Genomic DNA, 19,046 nt, shown 5'->3' on the forward strand with positions numbered 1-19,046 from the left:
CTATTACAGGTCATTCACATGTGCTATTTGTTCTATCTGGTTTTCCACAACACAACTCCTGTAATTTAATCCTTTAGGTTTCTTCCTGAAAGTAGGATCCTTTGGGAAGCCATCCCTAGCTATTCAAAACACAACATAACAATGAAAACTTTGAAAAATATAAAATATGAAGCTTTATAATAATGTTTGGTTCTATTTATTGAGTGCCTACTACACCTGTTACACAAGGAAATTTTTTAAAGTAGCCTCTACAAATAATTCCTAGTTCATAATAAGCTAATATTTTGCCTTCTCTTCACCTCTCCCATACATATACTTTTACACTGTGTGCATGTGTTTTAACAAGTAAGGAAAAATCCAGTTAGTTGGAGACAAAGTCTAAACCATAACCATGTCTAATGTCTTTCTAGTCTCATTTCCTACTACACATCCTCATTCCTGCATTCTTCATGTCACATAAAGGTAATCCTGCTACCTACAATACATCCTAATTACTTTCTACTCACATTCACAACAAAGCATTCTTCCCCTACCCAAAATGATCTATATAAATCCAACTCACCTTTCAGGCCCAGCTCAAACGGCACTTTTGGATCCTAAATGCCCAAAAAGGAGTTCATAACTCCCTCTGTACTCATACATACATTCATTCTCAGTGGGATGGCTAACACTTCCAAAAATCTAGCCATTTGGTGTATCTGATGCGACAGCTCTTTATTCTGAGAAGAAGATCATCACATCTTACTAAATTTCCTTTTTGCACCAAAAATAAGATTCTCAAACTCACTCTTTCTGTGTAGTCCACTAGTTGCCTCAAATTTCAGTTCAAGATTATATTTGTCAGATGGAAAACGAGACCATAAAGTGAAATCATTCAAGCACCTACCTGGCCTGGGCACTGGTAATAACAGGATTAAGTAAGGCATAGTCACTGCCTAGAAGAACTCACATTTCAGGGGAAGAAACAGGTTAACATACAATGACAGTGTGATGAGTTGTGAATGTGAAGGATTGTTGTGGAGTCAGACACTGGAGAATGACAACCTAAAATTGCAGAGTCAGTGAGTTAGGGAAAGTTCACGGATTAAATAACTTTATAATAAACCACTTTCCAAAAAAGCAGATGGGGAAAAAACAGAAATTAACTAACCTCCTAGGAGAACATAATTACTAGGACTTCGTTTTGACTAGAATGTCTTATTCCTCCCAGAGACCAAAATTTAGATTGCTGCATATAATGGAGCAAAGGGTTCATTAAATGAACTGCAAACCATGTGTAACCCAACTCAATGAAAAACCCACTGAAGCTTCAAACAGGCAAGAGAGAGAAACAGGAAGGAGAGAGAAAATTTGCAAATGTAAGGCTCTCCCAACTAAAAGCAGAGAGGGCAAAACAAATGAAGATAATACAAGGTATTAAAGAGACTGTCACAATCTGACTGCCAAGCTGATTTTCGGTCTCCAGATGCTCTGGTCTCTGCCTCCAAACAAAAACCATTTGTTCTGAGTAATAGTAAAGCTTGTAAATAAATACTTTTAAATTTCTCAAACTGTAACTCCACATTAAAAGATACTCAAAAAAAAAACATTCATTTTAAAACGTTTTAAGTTATTTCTGTCAAAAGGCTAGATATCTCATAAGGCCATAGTATGCATGCCGGCCCTCACCCCATGCCTCACTCCATCACTCCAAAACACACTATCACTCAGGTTTTGCATTGACATTAGGTAATAAGGCTTGCAGACTCTCGCCAACACCTCCAATCTCCCTCTTCCCTCTACAAAAAAGAAAAGGAAGAAGAAAGAAAGCCTGCGACCCGCTATCTGCCCGCCCTACAGCTCCTGGGAAGCAATCGTCCGCAAATTGTTCCTGCTTAAACCCTTGAATCCCGTAGAAGGAAATGGGGACAGCTGTGAGAGCGGGGAAGAGAGGACATCCGATAAGGGGGAGAGGAAATGTGGATGGTGGAGGACGAAAAGGAGAAAGGATACAGAGAGGAGAGGGCAGTGGAAATAAAATGGTGAAAGGGGGTAAGAAGCGAGAGCAAAGAGCAGGAGCGAAAAAGAGGGAGGAAAAAGAAGGACGGCGTAGACTTCCCAAAAGAGAGAACAAGGCAAAATGGTAGAGGAGAAAAGGAAGGTCGGGTTAAAGGACGAGGAGGAATAGGCAAAGGGGAACGCGAAAGAAGCTGTCACTGGGGGTGATTTAAAAAAGGGTGTCACCGAGTGGAGAGAGATTAAGGGGGGGAGGGCTGTCACCCCAGTAGGTGGCCGGAGACCAAGGGGAAGAAGGAGTCGGTCACCGAGGGGGAGGTAACAAGGTGGGGAGGTAAAGGCAGGAGCAGACGGGGCATCAGAGCTGGGGAGGGCAGGGCCGCGGGGGCCAGGGTGGCTGGCGGCTGCGGCTCAGGCAGGCCTCGCTCCCTCACCATGGCTGCGCCGGCCTGGTCCTCGGGCATGCAACCTCTGTCCTGGGCTCCGCGGCGGGCCGGGCCTGAGCCCGACCCCAGGCTGAACCTGCGCGGGGGCTCCAGGAGGCTCCGATGAACAGCGGCTCCGGGCTTGGCCCAGGCCTCGGCCTCCCTGCCTCACAAGCTGGAAGGGTAGCAGCCGCAGCCGCAGCCCGACCCGGAGCGCAGACTCCGCCCCCGAGGCCCCGCCTTCGCCGCCAGCAGGAGCTTGGCCCCGCCTCCTCTCTCTCACTGCGCAGACTCGGCGGAGGAGTACCAACAATAACTCCCCCACCTGCCCCGCCCCCGATTTCTGGCTTCTCCCCCTCCCAGGCCCTTAAAGGAGCCACACTTACTCAAATAACTAGAGCTTATAAATAAGAGCTTTAAATACACGACGTAACAGGAGATTAGAGCTGTCACTCCTTTCGGTCACCTATAGACCCCTGTGCTCTGGTTTATTGTCATTCATTCTTATTGTCATAATTCTTGGTGATTTCAGTTGTTTTAGATGATTCCTCCAATGCCCTAACTTCTCAGGTTCCTCTCCTCTAGGGATCACCCTTGCCTCAGCCTCTCATTTCCTTGTTCATACTTTAGGTCTTCGCATTTCCAGTAACTGTAACTCCTCTATAATCTCAGTTTTAATCACCCAACTCTCCCACCTCAACCTCCTTCCTTTCTAGCTCACTTCCTCTAATACCCAACTCCAAAAACTCTTCAGCTCCACCAAGACTCAGAATCTTACTACCTTTTCACTATTTTTCGCACTATCCTATGTCCTCATTTCCTTTCATGAACAGCTTAGCTTCTATGTCCATCATGAAAATCAGTCCTAGGTATTCATCTTCATTTCTCCAGGCCTTCTTTCCTTTCCCTGTACTCACCTGAGGAAACTGTAATCCTGTAGCAAAAGCGGGTAGAGGGCTTCCCGGTGGCGCAGTGGTTGAGAGTCCGCCTGCCGATGCACGGCACACGGGTTCGTGCCCCGGTTCGGGAGGATCCCACATGCCGCCGAGTGGCCCTTAATGCTTGGCTATCCTACTACATTTCTCCAGTTCCGTCACTCCCGTACCCCACCAGATAACTATTTCATATCTCTCTCTTCAAACTTCCAATACTTCTTTTTTTTAAAATATATTTATTTATTTTTGGTTGCATTGGGTCTTCGTTGCGGTGCGCGGGCTTCTCATTGCGGTGGCTTCTCTTGTTGCAGAGCATGGGCTCTAGGCACGCAGGCTTCAGTAGTTGTGACACGTGGGCTCAGTAGTTGTGGCTTGCGGGCTCTAGAGCACAGGCTCAGTAGTTGTGGCACACAGGCTTAGTTGCTCCATGGCATGTGGGATCTTCCCGGACCAGGGCTGAAACCCGTGTACCCTGCATTGGCAGGCAGATTCTTAACCACTGCACCACCAGGGAAGCGCCCAATCTCACTTACCTGATGATTTCGCTTCCAATTTACTGTGAAATAAAGCAAACAAAAGAGAACATCTATAAGTTCCCACCACCACTACCACCACCATGACTTGCAACCTACCTAAAACTCTGCTCTGCTTGTAACTCTGCTCCTATACTCTGCCTTCCTTTCCTTACTACAAACGAACTATTCGCCTTTTAGCTAACGTCAAACCCTCCTCAATTCTTCTCAAACTATGCGCAAAAGGACTTGTTTTCTTCCCGCAATTAGCCATAAACCTATATTTTTGTAAAATGCAATAAAATTACTAGAAAATTAAATTTAAAAACAGACATACAAAAAAAAAGACATACAAAATGCAAGCCCAAGTATAGATATAGATATAGTTTTTTTACCCTCCTAACCATTCTTAAGTGTACAGTTCAGTGGCATTAACTACCTTCACATTGTTGTGCTACCATAACCACCATCCAACTCCAGAGCTCTTGTCATCCTGCAAAACTGAAACTCTGTATCCATTAAACAATAACTCCTCATTCCCTCCTCCCACCAGATCCTGACAACAACCATTCTATAATACTTTCTGTCTCTATGAATTTTGACTACTCCAGTCAGATTTTTTGTTTGTTTTTTATTAGATCCAATAGACATAACATTTTTCTGTCAAATTGCTATAAAAGTTTCTAAATATTTACTCTTGATTTCTGTCACAAACTGGTGACAAACTTTTGTGGACCATCACTAGTATACAGGTCACACTTTGAGTAGCACAGTGCTAGGTTCCTACCATTTCACTTTCTCAGAGACATCTATCCAGCAATTCTCCTCTCTTCTACGTCATGATTTTTCTGTTTTTCTTTCCCATTGGCATACCAAAATGAATGTATTTCTTCCATCTTAAAACAAAACAAAACCTCTCTTGACTGAGTTTGACCCTCCAGCCCCCATTTCTCTGCTCTTTTTTACAGCAAAATTTCTCACAAAGGTGGTCTGTACTGTACTTGATGTCTTCACTTCCTTTTTCCCATTTCCTGTGGAACCCTGTCCAGTTGAGCTTTCTCCTCACCACTCCACTGAAATGCTCTTGTCAAGGTCAGCAGTGATGTCCATTTACTCACAACGATCAGTCATCAGTGTTACTTGACCTACCAAGAGCACTAGACACAGCTTATCAATTCCTCCTCCTTGCCTACTATGACACTCCACTGCCCTGGTTCTTCTTCTGTCTTACTGGCTGCTCTTGGTCTCTCCACATTTCTCTGACCTCTAAATACTGCAGTGCCAGGAATTCCCTGGTGGTCTGGTGGTTAAGACTCTGTGCTTCCACTGCAGGGGGCACGAGTCAGGGGAACTAAGATCTCACAGTGCAGCCAGAAAAAGAAAAAAAACACTAAATACTGCAGTGCCCCAGGGCTCAATACTTTGACCTCTCACCTTCTCCATTTATACTCACTCCTTAATGATTTTATCTATCACGTTACTTTAAATACGATCTATGTAATGATAATTCCCCAAATTACACCTCTATTCCAGACCTCTCTTCTGAATTTCAGACTTATATATCCAACTGCCAACTTGTAAACATCCCCCTTTGTATGTCTAATAGAATTTTATTATTCCTAGTAGCCATTCAATTGAGTTCCCCTCAAGTCTACTGGCCATGAGTAAACCAGCGAATAGCAAAGGGAATAAGACCACTAATATTAGCTTAGACCAATAATGATTTACTGTCTGTGTCTGAACTGAGAATCACTTCCCCTGAGGACCTGGTGGTAGTGGAGGGAAATCACCATAAAAATATCAGTACTCTGCCATCAAGAAAGAATGGAGCACAGTTGACCTGTAATCAATGAAATAGAATAGAAAGACCAAAAATATATCCAAATATACATGAGAATTTTGTATAATAAAGGTATCAAATCAGTAAAAAATGTGGCATTACATTTGGTGTTAGAATAACTGGATAGCCAGTTATTCTAGAAAAATTTAACGTGGATCTGCACATCACACTGTTCACCAAGAGAAATTTCAAATACATCAAAGATTTAAATGTTAAAAAAAAAAAAATTTCTTGAAGGAACCATGGGAGTTTCTATAATCTCAAAGTGAGGAAGGTCTTTTAAAGTATAAAACAAAACTTAGATGTTATAAAAGACTGATAAATTCAACTATGTGGAAATAAAAAAAATCTGTAAAGCAAAAGCCACCATAAGAAGAGTCAGATGAAAATGACTATACATATATACATATATATATGTATATATGTTTGCATTTTGTATCATAGGAAGATGGGTAATTGTCATATTTATAAACAGAGGTGAAATCTATAAGAACAAAAATCCATGGGGAAAAAGTGCAAAAGACATGAATTAATAGTTCACACAGGGCCTTCCCTGGTGGCGCAGTGGTTGGGAGTCCGCCTACCGATGCAGGGGACGCGGGTTTGTGCCACGGTCCGGGAGGATCCCACGTTCCGCGGAGTGGCTAGGCCCGTGAGCCACGGCCGCTGAGCCTGCGCGTCCAGAGCCTGTGCTCCGCAGCCGGAGAGGCCACAGCAGTGAGAGGCCCGCGTACCGCAAAAAAAAAAAAAAAAAAAAAAAAAAAAAAATAGTTCACAGAAAAAGAAATAGCAATGGCTCTTAAATGCTCACTCTTGCCCAAGATAAGAGAAATGCAAATTAGAATTTCTTTGAAATACTATTTTTCACCTGTCAGATTGACAAGGATTTGTAAGTCTGATAAGACACTGTGTGGTGGTGGTTTTAACAGGTAGTCTCACATTTTGTTTGTGGGAGTGTAAATTTGAACAACTTTTATGGAGGACAGTTTGGAGGTGGTATTTATCAAATTTTTAAATGTACATTCACTTTGACCCAGCAATTCTACTTCTAAAAAAAATTTTTTTTAAAGAATGTTTGTCACAAGGACGTTTTATTTTTTTTTATTATTAATTTTTAAAATTATTTATTTATTTATTTTTCTCAGTGAGGCATATAGGATCTTACTTCCCCTACCAGGGATCCAACCCGTGCCCCCTGCAGTGCAAAGTCCTAAACACTGGACTGCCAGGGAATTACCTCTACTTCTAAAAATTTTATCTACACATATGCTCAAGCATATGTACAAGTTTTGTTTGTAATAGCAAAAGAGTGGAAACAACTTAAATGTTTATTCATAAACATTAATAGAGTTTATTAATAAACTGGTTAAATACGGTAATAGTGTATTCATACGAAGCTTACTCTGCAGCCATAAAAAAGAACAAGAAAGTTTTTTGATATAGAACGATCTTCAAGATCTACTGTTAAGTGAAAAAGCAAGGTCCTAAACAATGTATATTGCATACTATTTTTCCTGTAAGAAGTGGTGGTAGTAATATGTATTCATGATTGCTTGTATATGCAGAAAATATCCCTGGAAGAATTTAACAGAAACTGACATCCTCGATTGTCTGATTGCTGCTAGGGAGGACAAGTGGATGGCAGCAGACAGGTAGAAGAGAGACTCTTCATAGACTAGCCTTTTGTATCTTATGATTTTCTTAATCATGAGAATGTGTTACTTATTCTAAAAGTAAATAAATAAAATTTAAAAGATTGAGCCGCTTATTTATTTTACAATTAAAACTTTTTTTTACAATGAGGAATGACTTATCAATGTTCCTAATTTTAAGAGATTCTGTACAATCTATTATTGTTGAGTTAATCAGAACTAGATCAGTAGTTACTCATCATGTTTGGTGAATATAATCAACCTCTTCTGGCAAACAGAGTTTATAACTTTAAGTGAACAAATGTCACCTTCTACAACAGAGGTAGTTTCCTATAACTGCTCATAATCTCAAGGTTACAAATCAACAGTCTTTGGAACCATCAAAATAAACCTTTTGATATTATTGGGAAGGTCTGTTCCTTTTATAAACATAGAAATTCAATTTCATGAGAAAAGATTCAGACTAAGTATAGCTTTAACTTAAATTCAGTGATAAATGGCATATAATTAAACACTATTCTTTCCTCTTATCTATGTAAACAGAAGTTAATGGTTAATTCAGTGAGTGCTTCACCCTCTCAAAAACACTTGTATCCTTAAAAATTCCTGCTATTGAAGCTTGTGACCTTTGGTCTCTGACTATAATCAAGGCTGAATCTAAGGTATTCAGGGTTTATGATAATTTACTTCTCTAGAAAGTCAATTGTTTACAGAATTTGGAAGATTCCTTTATTTATTTTTTTTTTTAATTTTTTTTTTTTGCGTACGCAGACCTCTCACTGTTGTGGCCTCTCCGGTTGTGGAGCACAGGCTCCGGACGCGCAGACTCAGCGCCCATGGCTCACGGGCCCAGCCGGACCGGGGCACAAACCCGTGTCCCCTGCCTCGGCAGGCAGACTCTCAACCACTGCGCCACCAGGGAAGCCCTCCTTTATTCTTAAATGATAACCGTATTGTTATTATTATTATGAGGAGAATATCAATTTTGCTCTAGAAGGTAAAGCTAGAGGCAAAGAGAGGATGGGAAACTATTGGAAGGTAGATTTTTAGCTCAAAAAAGGGAAAAACATTCTAAGAGCAAGAACTGTCTCACATGGAATGGGCTGTATACTCGTGAGGCAGTAAACTCTCGGTCACCAGAGGTGTACAAAAAGGGGCTAAGAGACAAAATATTGGGGATATAATAGATGGGAGTTCTATAATGAGTTTTAAACTGGATTTGATGATTGTTCAGTTTCCTCCTAATTCTGAAAGTCAGTAGCTCAAGAAAGTTAAATGGGAAAAGACAAAAGCAAAGAATAGGAATTTCATTACAACTCACTTATTTCCAAGGCAGTATTTCCTGTTATTTTTAATAGTCAGTGCCCTGAATCTTTAAGGGAGGGGACCATTCTAAAGGTCTACTGCCTTTTGTACTACTCTGTTGGATAATGAAAAAGACTCCCAGTTAGAAATAAACAAGTTCCTCCTTAACAGTATGGGAGAAAACAAACTTACTGGGTATGATGAAATTTCAGCTCATTACTCCTGAGCATGAGGTGCTGAGCTCCATTCCAACCACTCATCAGAATCCAAGACTCAGGGCAAAAGTTTCCAACAAGCAGTATCTATTAAGAGAAGTCCACCCTAGTTGGTGGGCTGGCTATTCTCTGTGTAGAGCTAGGCTGTATCAAAGGGATTTTTTTCAAGCTGAAAGTAGCAATACAAATATTAACTCTAGCAATCTCTTACAAAGTCACAGCAGTGTTTTAGAAAGCAGTTTATCAGCCAGCCTCACATTCAAGCCTCATAACAATCCCCTGGGGCTGGTAAAAGCGGTGACTATCCCATTTGATAGATGAGAAAACACAGGCTCAGAGATAGGAAACCTCACAAGTCAGCCATGTAAGAACTAATTCTGACCCCAGAGCTCATTCCACTACCTCAGAGCCTTGGAAAGAATTGGAATTTCTCTTTAGGATAGGAAGAACCTGGTGAACAGGAGGTCTTTCTAATGTGGAATTAATTTTCTACTAGAATCCGTTATAAACTTTAGTGTCTATCAGAATCAGCTGGAGCACTTGTTAAAGTAGTTTGCTATGTGTCTCCCCCAGAGTTTCTGATCCATTAGGTCTGGGTTGGGGCTCAAGATTTTGCATCACTAGCATGTTCCCAGGAGATGCTGATGATACTGGTCCAGGAAGACACTGGGAAAGTCACTCTCCCACTCTATCCTTCCTTCCTAGTATCTTCTATCAGATGCCAGAAGGCAAATGAGGGTGATTTGAGGAGAAAAACAGAACGATTTTATAGCTCTCTGTGCTGCTGAGACACAAGTGTACGCTCAGGATAAGACTGAGGAACACTATGCCAGAAGTCGGAAGGGTTGATTTCCAGTCCTTGGCTCTGACACTGGAGACGTGGGATTTGTTACCTTTATCAAATCCCAGTTTATCATTTCATTTGGAGCTCTGAAATGCTGAGGCCTTGGGCAAATCTTTCCTCTCTCTGGGGCTCAATGTGATCATCTGTAAAATGTCCTGAGGGGGTACATGGTCAGGAAGGGTGACCTCCCAGGTCCCTCTACCAGTTCTAACATCCTGGCTCTGAACTTACCTAGCCAGAGTCTTGATTTCCCTAGATACCTATGCCTCCAGGGTGGACAGAGAGTAGGTAGTATTTAATGGGCCACAGGAACTCTGAAAAATTAGAATGTACATGAGAAATCCTCTTCACATGATGCTCCAAGCCCTCATGGGGGAACTGGTGAGCATTTCTGACTGTGGAATCAGAAATTATGTCTCCAGAGAAGAGAAATGTGGATTAAAAATCAATTAAGTATTTCTTGTCTTGTCTTAATTAAAAAGGAACAATGAACAGAGGTTTTTGTTCAGAAAGGAAACAAACTCCTTGGACCTATAAGTACAATGATGTGAAATAAGCTTTCTTATGTGACTAACCAGTAAGATTACACTTCTTTCTCTTTCTTTCTTTCTTTTTTTTTTTTTTTTTGGTCTCGCCTCATGGCTTGTGGGATCTTAGTTCCCCGACCAGGGATTGAATTGCCCTCAGCAGTGAGAACGCAGAGTCCTAACCACTGGACCACCAAGGAATTCCCTACCATTCTCTTCTATTAGAAGTTATGAGTCCTTCCTGTATTTTCCTGACCTTTCATGTGAATAGATAAGATTAACTTCTAAAGTCTGTAAAATATGTTTCAGAGAGTTGCATAAAGGCGCAAAACATGTTTATTGTGAGAAAGAGCATTAGTTTGAGAAATATGCCAGCTATTATTCATGTAATCTATAAATGGCCTCTGTAGTGTTTTCTTTACCTTTTCTTTTTTTCGCTCCCCATCACATAGTGAAACCTCTGGGGTTAGAAAGCAGTTTGGCAGTTCAGTCTTCTGTTTTTCCCTTAAAGTTGCTGGTGTTAGAGTAAAGGTACCTCTAGCTATTTCTGATTCAAACATCAAGGTGAAATGTATTCCATGCACTTGTTTGATTCAAACAAGAAATCAAAGCCCTAGGAGGTAGAGGTTAAAACTTTAAGCCAGGAAGGGGAGATAAAGGCTCCCCAAACTTCTGGTATAGGTGGTAGGGAGAAATATATGCCCAAGATGGGCAAAGAACTGACCATCAGGTGAAGTGAAAGGACCACATTCTAAATCAACTGTTTAGAGTTGGTGTCACTCCCTCTTCATTGCTCTCACCAACTAAACACATTCATAGAAGACCTTGACACTTGACCCAGTCTTCACTCTATTGCAGTAATTGTCAAAGTGTGGTCCCCAGACACCAGTATCGGTCTCACCTGGGAACTTGTTATAAATGCAAATTCTTGGGCCACTGAGACCAACTAAATCAGAAACTCAGGGTGTGGGACCCAGAAGTCTGTTTTATCAAGGCTTCCAACTGATTCTGATCCACACTAAAGTTTGAAATCCACTAGGCTATTGCAATCCTGCAACAACATGGGTGACTTCAACATTCACCTTCATGACCCATCCAGCTCTCTGGCCTCTCTACTCCTTGACCACCTCAGTTCTAATGACACCCCCTTCCACTTCAGCCACCCACTCCTATGACTGCACCCTGAACCTTGTCAAACTCAAAATTCCTTCATGTGTGAAGTCTGAAAACATCCTACACATGCATCACAATCTCTTTATCTTTGTACATCTCTATGCTTTTCTTGAATGGTGACAAACTCTCCAGTGGCTTTATGCAGACAAGGAGACCAGCCCTGTATTCTGATGAGTCCAAAATTTTTCTCCCAAATCTTTTTTCCAAGCTCCAGGCTTCCATATCTAATGTCAAATGCAGACTCCACTTGGATATCCCACTGATATCTCATAGCGTCAGACTCAAAGATTAATTCCCTATCGTTCCCAAAATCTTATTCCCCTTCTTGTGCTCCCTCTATCAGGAGCAGATGCTCACAAATGAGTTTTTAAGAGTGATCTGGGAGTCATTCTTGACACCTTCCTCTCCTTCACCCCTTGCAACCAAGCAATCACCCAAATTCCACCAATTTAGCTCCTACAGGATCATATGTAAATTATCGATTTATTCTTCAGTGAATATTGAGGCTTTGTAAGGCTCTTCCCAGACGAAGAATTCCATGGGTGATTTCTCAAACCTGTTCCCACCTCCTTTATATCCCTATCACCAGTGCCTATGTGGTTCTCAACCCTGACTTCACTTCAGAATCACCTAGGAGGGTTTCAAAACTATAAGGCCTTTGCTCACCACCTAAATAATCTGATTTAACTGGATTGGGATGGGCCTCTAGAACAGGAGACTTTTTTTTTTTTTAAGACTTTTTTGGTTTAGGGAAGTTTTAGACTGACAGCAAAATTGAGAGAAAAGTACAGAGATTTCACAAATACCCACTGCCTCTGCATATGCATGGCCTCACGGATGATCAAATCCCACACCAGAGTGGTACGTTTGTTATAACTGATGAACCTACATTGACACATCATAATCACTAAAAGTCCATCGTTTATATTAGAATTTCACTCTTGGTGTTGTACATTCTATGGGTTTGGACAAATGTATAAGTAGATGTATGGACCCTTATAATATTATACAGAGTAGTTTCACTGTCCGAAAAATCCTCTGTGCGCTATTTATCCCTCCCTCTCCTCAACCCCTGACAACCACTTATCTTTTTACTTTCTCCACAGTTTTGCTTTTTCCAGAATGTTGTATAGTTGGAATCATACAGTATATATAGCCTTTTTTTTTTTTTTTTTTCTTTGTGGTACGTGGGCCTCTCACTCTTGTGGCCTCTCCCGTTGCGGAGCACAGGCTCCGGATGCGCAGGCTCAGTGGCCATGGCTCACGGGCCCAGCCGCTCCGCGGCATGTGGGATCTTCCCGGACCAGGGCACGAACCCATGTCCCCTGCATTGGCAAGCGGATTCTCAACCACTGCGCCACCAGGGAAGCCCCTGTATAGCCTTTTAAGGTTGGCTTCTTTTACTTGATGAAAATGTAAGTATTTACATTTCCTCCATGTCTTTTCATGACTTAATGGCTCATTTCTTTTAATGCTAAGTAATGCTCCATTGCCTGGATATACCACAAAACTGGAGTTTTGGATGTTAAGCACCCCAGGGGATCCTAAGGTAAAGCTAATTCTAGATTTTATCCTTTGGTACTCTCCAGAAGAATTTTGAGAAACTATGGTCCTCCTCATACATTTTTAATTTGACATCTACATTTTTATTATCAGTTTAATTATTGCTTACTTAACACTCTTGCTTTGTTGTCCTGGGACTCTCCATCAGAAGCCCTGTATATTCAAATCATCCTTTCAATGATGCTCCAGACATTTTTACTCCCAGGGCGGTACTCCCATAGTAATAGTCAAGATAGTTCAGTGGCATATCTTTCCTTTGAAGATGAGAGAATAGCTATTGTGAAAGAGGAGAAATAAAAGGCACATTATCAGGCAGATTAGCTTTAGAAAAGAAGGTACACGTAAAAGTTGGGGATGTAGGAATTATTTATGCTTGTGTGGCCCCTGGAAAGTCTTCATGAACCTCCAATGGTGTAGATTTCCCTGTTTGAAGTCTGCTGCTTAGGCCATTTCGGTAGCCTCACTGGTCATTCTGCCACCAGTCTTTTTTTTCTATAATTCACATGCCATAAAACTTATCCTTTTTTAATACAACTCAGTGGCTTTTAGTATATTCAAAAACTTGTACAACCATCACCACTAATTCCAGAGACCTGCACTCAATAGCAGTCATTCCTCATCCCTTCCTACCCCCAAACCCTGGCAACCACTAATCTATATCTCTATGGACTTGGCTACTCTGGACATTTCATATAAATGGAATCATATGATATGTGGCTCTTTTGTTTGGCTCCTTCTTCTTAACATTATGTTTTCAAGGCTTATCTATGTTGTAGCACGTATCAGAACTTCATTCCCTTTTATGGCTGAATAGTATTCTATTACATAGTCCGTACGGGTGTAGCGTATTTTGTTTATCTATTCATCAGCTGATGGACATTTGGATTGTTTCCACTTTTTGGCTATTATGAATAATGCTGCTATAAAACTGTATGTAGGGGCTTCCCTGGTGGCACAGTGGTTAAGAATCCGCCTGCCAATGCAGGGGACACGGGTTCGAGCCCTGGCCCGGGAAAGATCCCACATCCCACATGCCGCAGAGCAGCTAAGCCCATGCATCACAACTACTGAGCCTGCGCTCTAGAGCTCATGTGCCACAACTACTGAGCCCGCATGCCACAACTACTGAAGCCTGTGCGCCTAGAGCCTGTGCTCCGCAACAAGAGAAGCCACTGCAGTGAGAAGCCTGTGCGCTGCAATGAAGAGTAGCCCCCGCTCGCTGCAACCAGAGAAAGCCCGCACACAGCAACGAAGACCCAATGCAGCCAAAAATAAAAATAAATAAATAAATAAATAAATAAATTTAAAAGAAAAAAGAAACTGTATGTAAAAGTTTTTATGTGAATGTATGTCTTCATTTCTCTTGGGTATATAACTAGGAGTAGAATTGCTGAGTCATATGGTAACTCTATATTTAACTTTTGATGATCTGCCAAACTGTTTTCCAAAGCAGCTGCGCCATTTTACATTCCTACCAGCAATGTATAAGTGTTGCAAATTCTCCACATCCTTGCCAACACTTGTTGTTGTTCATCTTTTTTCATTACAGGCATCCCAGTGTGTGAAATTGTATCCATTGTGGTTTAATTTGCATTTCTCTGATGATTACTGATATTGAGTATATTTTCATGTGCTTAAAAGCTGTCTCTAGTCTTAAACCTCTAATTTAACTCCCTTTTGCTACCAAGATTATCTTTTAATATTATACTCTTGTTTGGAACTTGAGTCAGTGGCTCTACATCACCTGTAAGATAAGGGTTAAACCCCTTAATTTGTCAAGTGAGGCACTTCCCCATCTGGCTTCTGCCTATGTCTTGGCACTACCATTGCGTGTCTCCTGCTCTGTTCTAACCACACTGAACTACTTGTAGTTCTTGGAATATAGAGTGCTATTTCAAGCCCCTGTGCATTTGTTCATAGCATTCCCTCTGCCAAGAAACCCCTTCTTGCTTTCTTCAAATATGTCTTCCACTTGCCCTTTGATACTAGATTCATGTGTCTCCTCCTCCTCCGAAAAGCCTTTCCTGATTGCTGTGTCCATAATTAAGTTACATGTCCTTTATGAGCTTCCCCCCACAGCAGTGCTATACTGAGATGGTCTCTTATGTTTGCCTTCCTAGTTTAGTTGTGCGTTCCTTGAGAGCATTGACTGGATTCAGTTTGTCTCTGTCTTCAGGGTCTGACTGGAGGAATTAATTTCATGGGATCTTCATGTCCCTCAAATGCCCTCTGGCTGAAGTGCTAAGAACTTGTTCCAGTTCCTCAGGAGAAGGCAAAGCCACCTTACCTTTAGGGCATCTTAAAATAGCCCAGACTGTTCATACAGAAAACCTTCTTCCAATCTCAGGAGTATGTAACAGTTTAAAGATAAGACATTTTTTTAAGAGTAATAAGGTAATATTGTACCTCTTAATGTTAATCCATTTTATGCTATCTCATCAACTACAGGTACTGGATTACTTTGCTTATTGTCATTGTTTCTTATGTACTATTATGGGCCAGATACCTTCACTCTCACACAATTATCTTACTGAAGAGGCAAATAGAGTACAGTACTTGTTAAGAGCACAGACTCTGGAGCAATCCAATATGCCTTGGTTTTACTCCCAGCTCCATACTTACTAGCTGTATGATCTTGGAAAAGTTATGTGACATTTCTGTGTCTCAGTTTATTTATTTATAAAGTTTGCATGAAAGTTGTACTTACCTCATAGAGTTCCAGATTCATTGAGTTACTAAATATGTGTATATATACATATATATATATAATATGCTGTAATGTCTATGTATTAGAACAGGACTTGGCATGATGTGTGTTATATAAGTATTAACTATTATTATAAAATCTTCCTGCCAATTCTGCAAGCTAGATATTATTATTCCTATTTTACAATGAGGAAACTGAAGCTTAGACGAGTGAATTTCCCCAGGTTATAGAACTAACTTAATTCCCGGGTCTGGTAACTGATCCAGATATCATACCTTGGGTGCACATTTTCTTGTCTTTAACCTTTCTGCCACTCTCTGCCAGGGAAGGGTAGGAGAAAGGAAAAAGTGGCAGCTAGTTTGGAATAGTCACTCTAGTCAGACTGTTGGGGCCTGTCTCCAATGTATCTTTCTGTAGCGGGTCATTTGTCCATGTCCTTCTACTCATGCATCTACCATGGACATGGAGGGGAGGGTGGTAAAATTCCACTTCCCCAGGCATCCCTGCCTGTCATTTACTATTCACTGTCCTAGCCCTTTTCTAGGAGGTCATATGCATGTAAATAATTTATTCTTCAACAAATATTAAATAATGAGACTTTGCAAAGCCCTTCTTAAACCTGGAATTCTATGGGTGGCAAATTTCCTGACTAATGATAACTCTTTTACTCTCCATTCTTTCCACTGGATAATGTACCCAGTAAATATCTCTCCTTTGTGTCATGTCATATGCTGGACACTGAGGACACAGAAATAAATAAGACCTAGTCCCTGTCCTCAAGGTGCTCAAGTCTTTGGGGGGAAAAGGTAGACAACAGCAAAAGACTATGATCAGTACTCATAAAAAGAAGCATGGCACCTACCAGAGCACAGAAGAGGCATCTAGCCCCTTGAGGGGTGACAGCAGGCTTCCTAGAAGAGGTACAACTTAACCTGGTCTTTGAAAGACAAATAAGAATTACCTAAATTAAGAGGGGGGGGAAAGTACTCTAGGTATAGAGAACCATGCGTGCAAAGGCACTGGAGCATGAAACCAGATGACATTTTTAGGGTCTACAAATCATTTGGGATGAGGCAAAAAGAGTACGTATGGGAGGGGAAGAGGCAAAGCTGGCAAGGCAGCCTGGGCCAGATTACACCAGGGCTTGTGGGCAAAGGTGAAGAACTTATACTTCATCTTTAATGCTATGTGACCTTTGGTTATAACTCTCTTCCTGCACAACTGTTTTTTTTTTTGAGAGCATTTGGTTATGTTTAGAAGTCCAGAACAATTTACCCATTCATTCATTTATTCACTTATCAACATGTACTGAGCACCTATTGTATCAATTCGTATGTAGAGACAGGAGGCCTCAGGAACTGACTTTTGGGACACAGTGTGAAATCTTGTGAGCCTTTGTATTTTTTATTGTATTTATTTATTTTTGCAAAGTACATAATTTTATTTTGTACATTTACTTTTTTATTTTACTTTTCTAATCGAAGTATAGTTGATTTACAATGTTGTGTTAGTTTCTGGTGTACAGCAAAGTGATTCAGTTATACATATATATATATATATATACATATTCTTTTTCATATTCTTTTCCATTATAGTTTATTACAGGATATTGAATATAGTTCCCTGTGCTATACAGTAGGACCTTGTTGTTTTTCTATTTTTATATATAATAATTTATGTCTGCGAATGCCAAACTCCCAATTTATCCCTCCCCCACCCCCTTTCCCCTTTGGGCACTATAAATTTTTCTGTCTGTGAGTCTGTTTCTGTTTTGAAAATACGTTCATTTGTGTGATATTTGATCTTTTTTTCTTTTAGGCCACACTGCGAGATATGCAGGATCTTATTTCCCTGACCAGAGATTGAACCTGTGACCCCTGCATTGGGAGCATGGAGTCTTAACCACTGGACTGCCAGGGAAGTCCCTTGTGTCATATTTTAGATTCCACATATAAGTGATATCATATGGTATTTGTCTTTCTCTTTCTGGCTTACTTCACTTAGTATGATAATCCATGTTGCTGCAAATGGCATTATTTCATTCTTTTTTTTTTTTTTTTTTTTGCAGTACGCAGGCCTCCGGACATGCAGGCTCAGCGGCCACGGCTCATGGGCCCAGCCGCTCTGCAACATGTGGGATCTTCCCGGACCGGGGCACGAACCCGTGTCCCCTGCATCGGCAGGTGGACTCTCAACCACTGCGCCACCAGGGAAGCCCCTACTACATCTTCTTAATCCATTCAGCTGTCAATGGACATTTAGGTTGCTTCCATGTCTTGGTTATTGTAAATAGCGCTGCAATGAACACTGGGGTGCACGTATCTTTATGAATTATAGTTTTCTCCAGATATATGCCTAGGAGTGGGATTGCTGGATCATATGGCAAATCTATTTTTAGTTTTTTAAGGAAGCTCCATTCTGTTTTCCACAGTGGCTGCACCAATTTACATTCCAACCAACAGTGTAGGAGGGTTCCCTTTACTTGGGAGCATTTTTATTTTTTTATTTTATTTTAAAAAAATTATTTACTTTATTTATTTATTTTTGGCTGTGTTGGGTCTTCGTTGCTGCACGCAGGCTTTCTCTAGTTGCATCGAGCGGGGGCTGCTCTTCGTTGCGGTGCACGGGCTTCTCATTGTGGTGGCTTCTCTTGTTGCGAAGCACGGGCTCTCGGCACTCGGGCTTCAGTAGTTGTGGCACTGAGACTCAGTAGTTGTGGCTCGTGGGCTCTAGAGTGCAGGCTCAATAGTTGTGGCACACATGCCCAGTTGCTCCGTGGTATGTGGGATCCTCCCAGACCAGGGCTCGAACCCGTGTCCCCTGCCTTGGCAGGCGGATTCCCAACTGCTGTGCCACCAGAGAAACACTTGTGAGCATTTTTAGAAGGCACTAAATCTCAGCCCAGAGTTGAAATGATTTACTCTGAAATCTGATCCCTTCCCTACCCTTGGTGTTGCAACCCATTGGGTCACTTGGACTTCCCTGAACATGCTGCAGTGCACCAGGTCGTGGGGCACGTCGTGGAAATGACTACTATCGCAACAGCTGAACCAGTCAGCCTGGGTGGTGAATGAGTGCCTGCTGTGCTCACACACATGGAGGCTCATGAGCAAGATGGAAAAAGAAGAGACTATCAAGTCCCTGCTGTCTGGGGTTTCACAGTCTAAAAATGCAGAAAGTTAGACCTGGAAGACACGTTAGAGATCATTAGTCATATGGGATAAATAGAGCTCTTACAAAGTGCCTGACTCTGTGTTGGGACCTGAAACCTGGTTTCTACCCTTAAGGAGCTCGCAGTCTGGTAAAACAAGTAATGTAAAAATAGATAATGACCACAGTGCTTCAGGAGGTAG

General features: G+C 41.4%; 1 protein-coding gene across 1 annotated transcript in view; it reads right to left on the reverse strand.

Annotated features, from left to right (window-relative positions):
* Window positions 1–2,610, reverse strand: part of ZYG11B (zyg-11 family member B, cell cycle regulator) — an 80,264-nt gene extending 77,654 nt beyond the window's left edge. The window contains exon 1 of the mRNA XM_060140061.1: window positions 2,430–2,610. Within this exon, the coding sequence (XP_059996044.1) occupies window positions 2,430–2,459 (30 nt within the window). The 5' untranslated portion in view covers window positions 2,460–2,610. The remainder of the gene's footprint in view (window positions 1–2,429) is intronic.
* Window positions 2,611–19,046: the final 16,436 nt, after the last annotated feature.

This window comes from Lagenorhynchus albirostris, chromosome 2 (assembly GCF_949774975.1).
Source record: "Lagenorhynchus albirostris chromosome 2, mLagAlb1.1, whole genome shotgun sequence".
Taxonomy (NCBI): Eukaryota; Metazoa; Chordata; class Mammalia; order Artiodactyla; family Delphinidae; genus Lagenorhynchus; species Lagenorhynchus albirostris.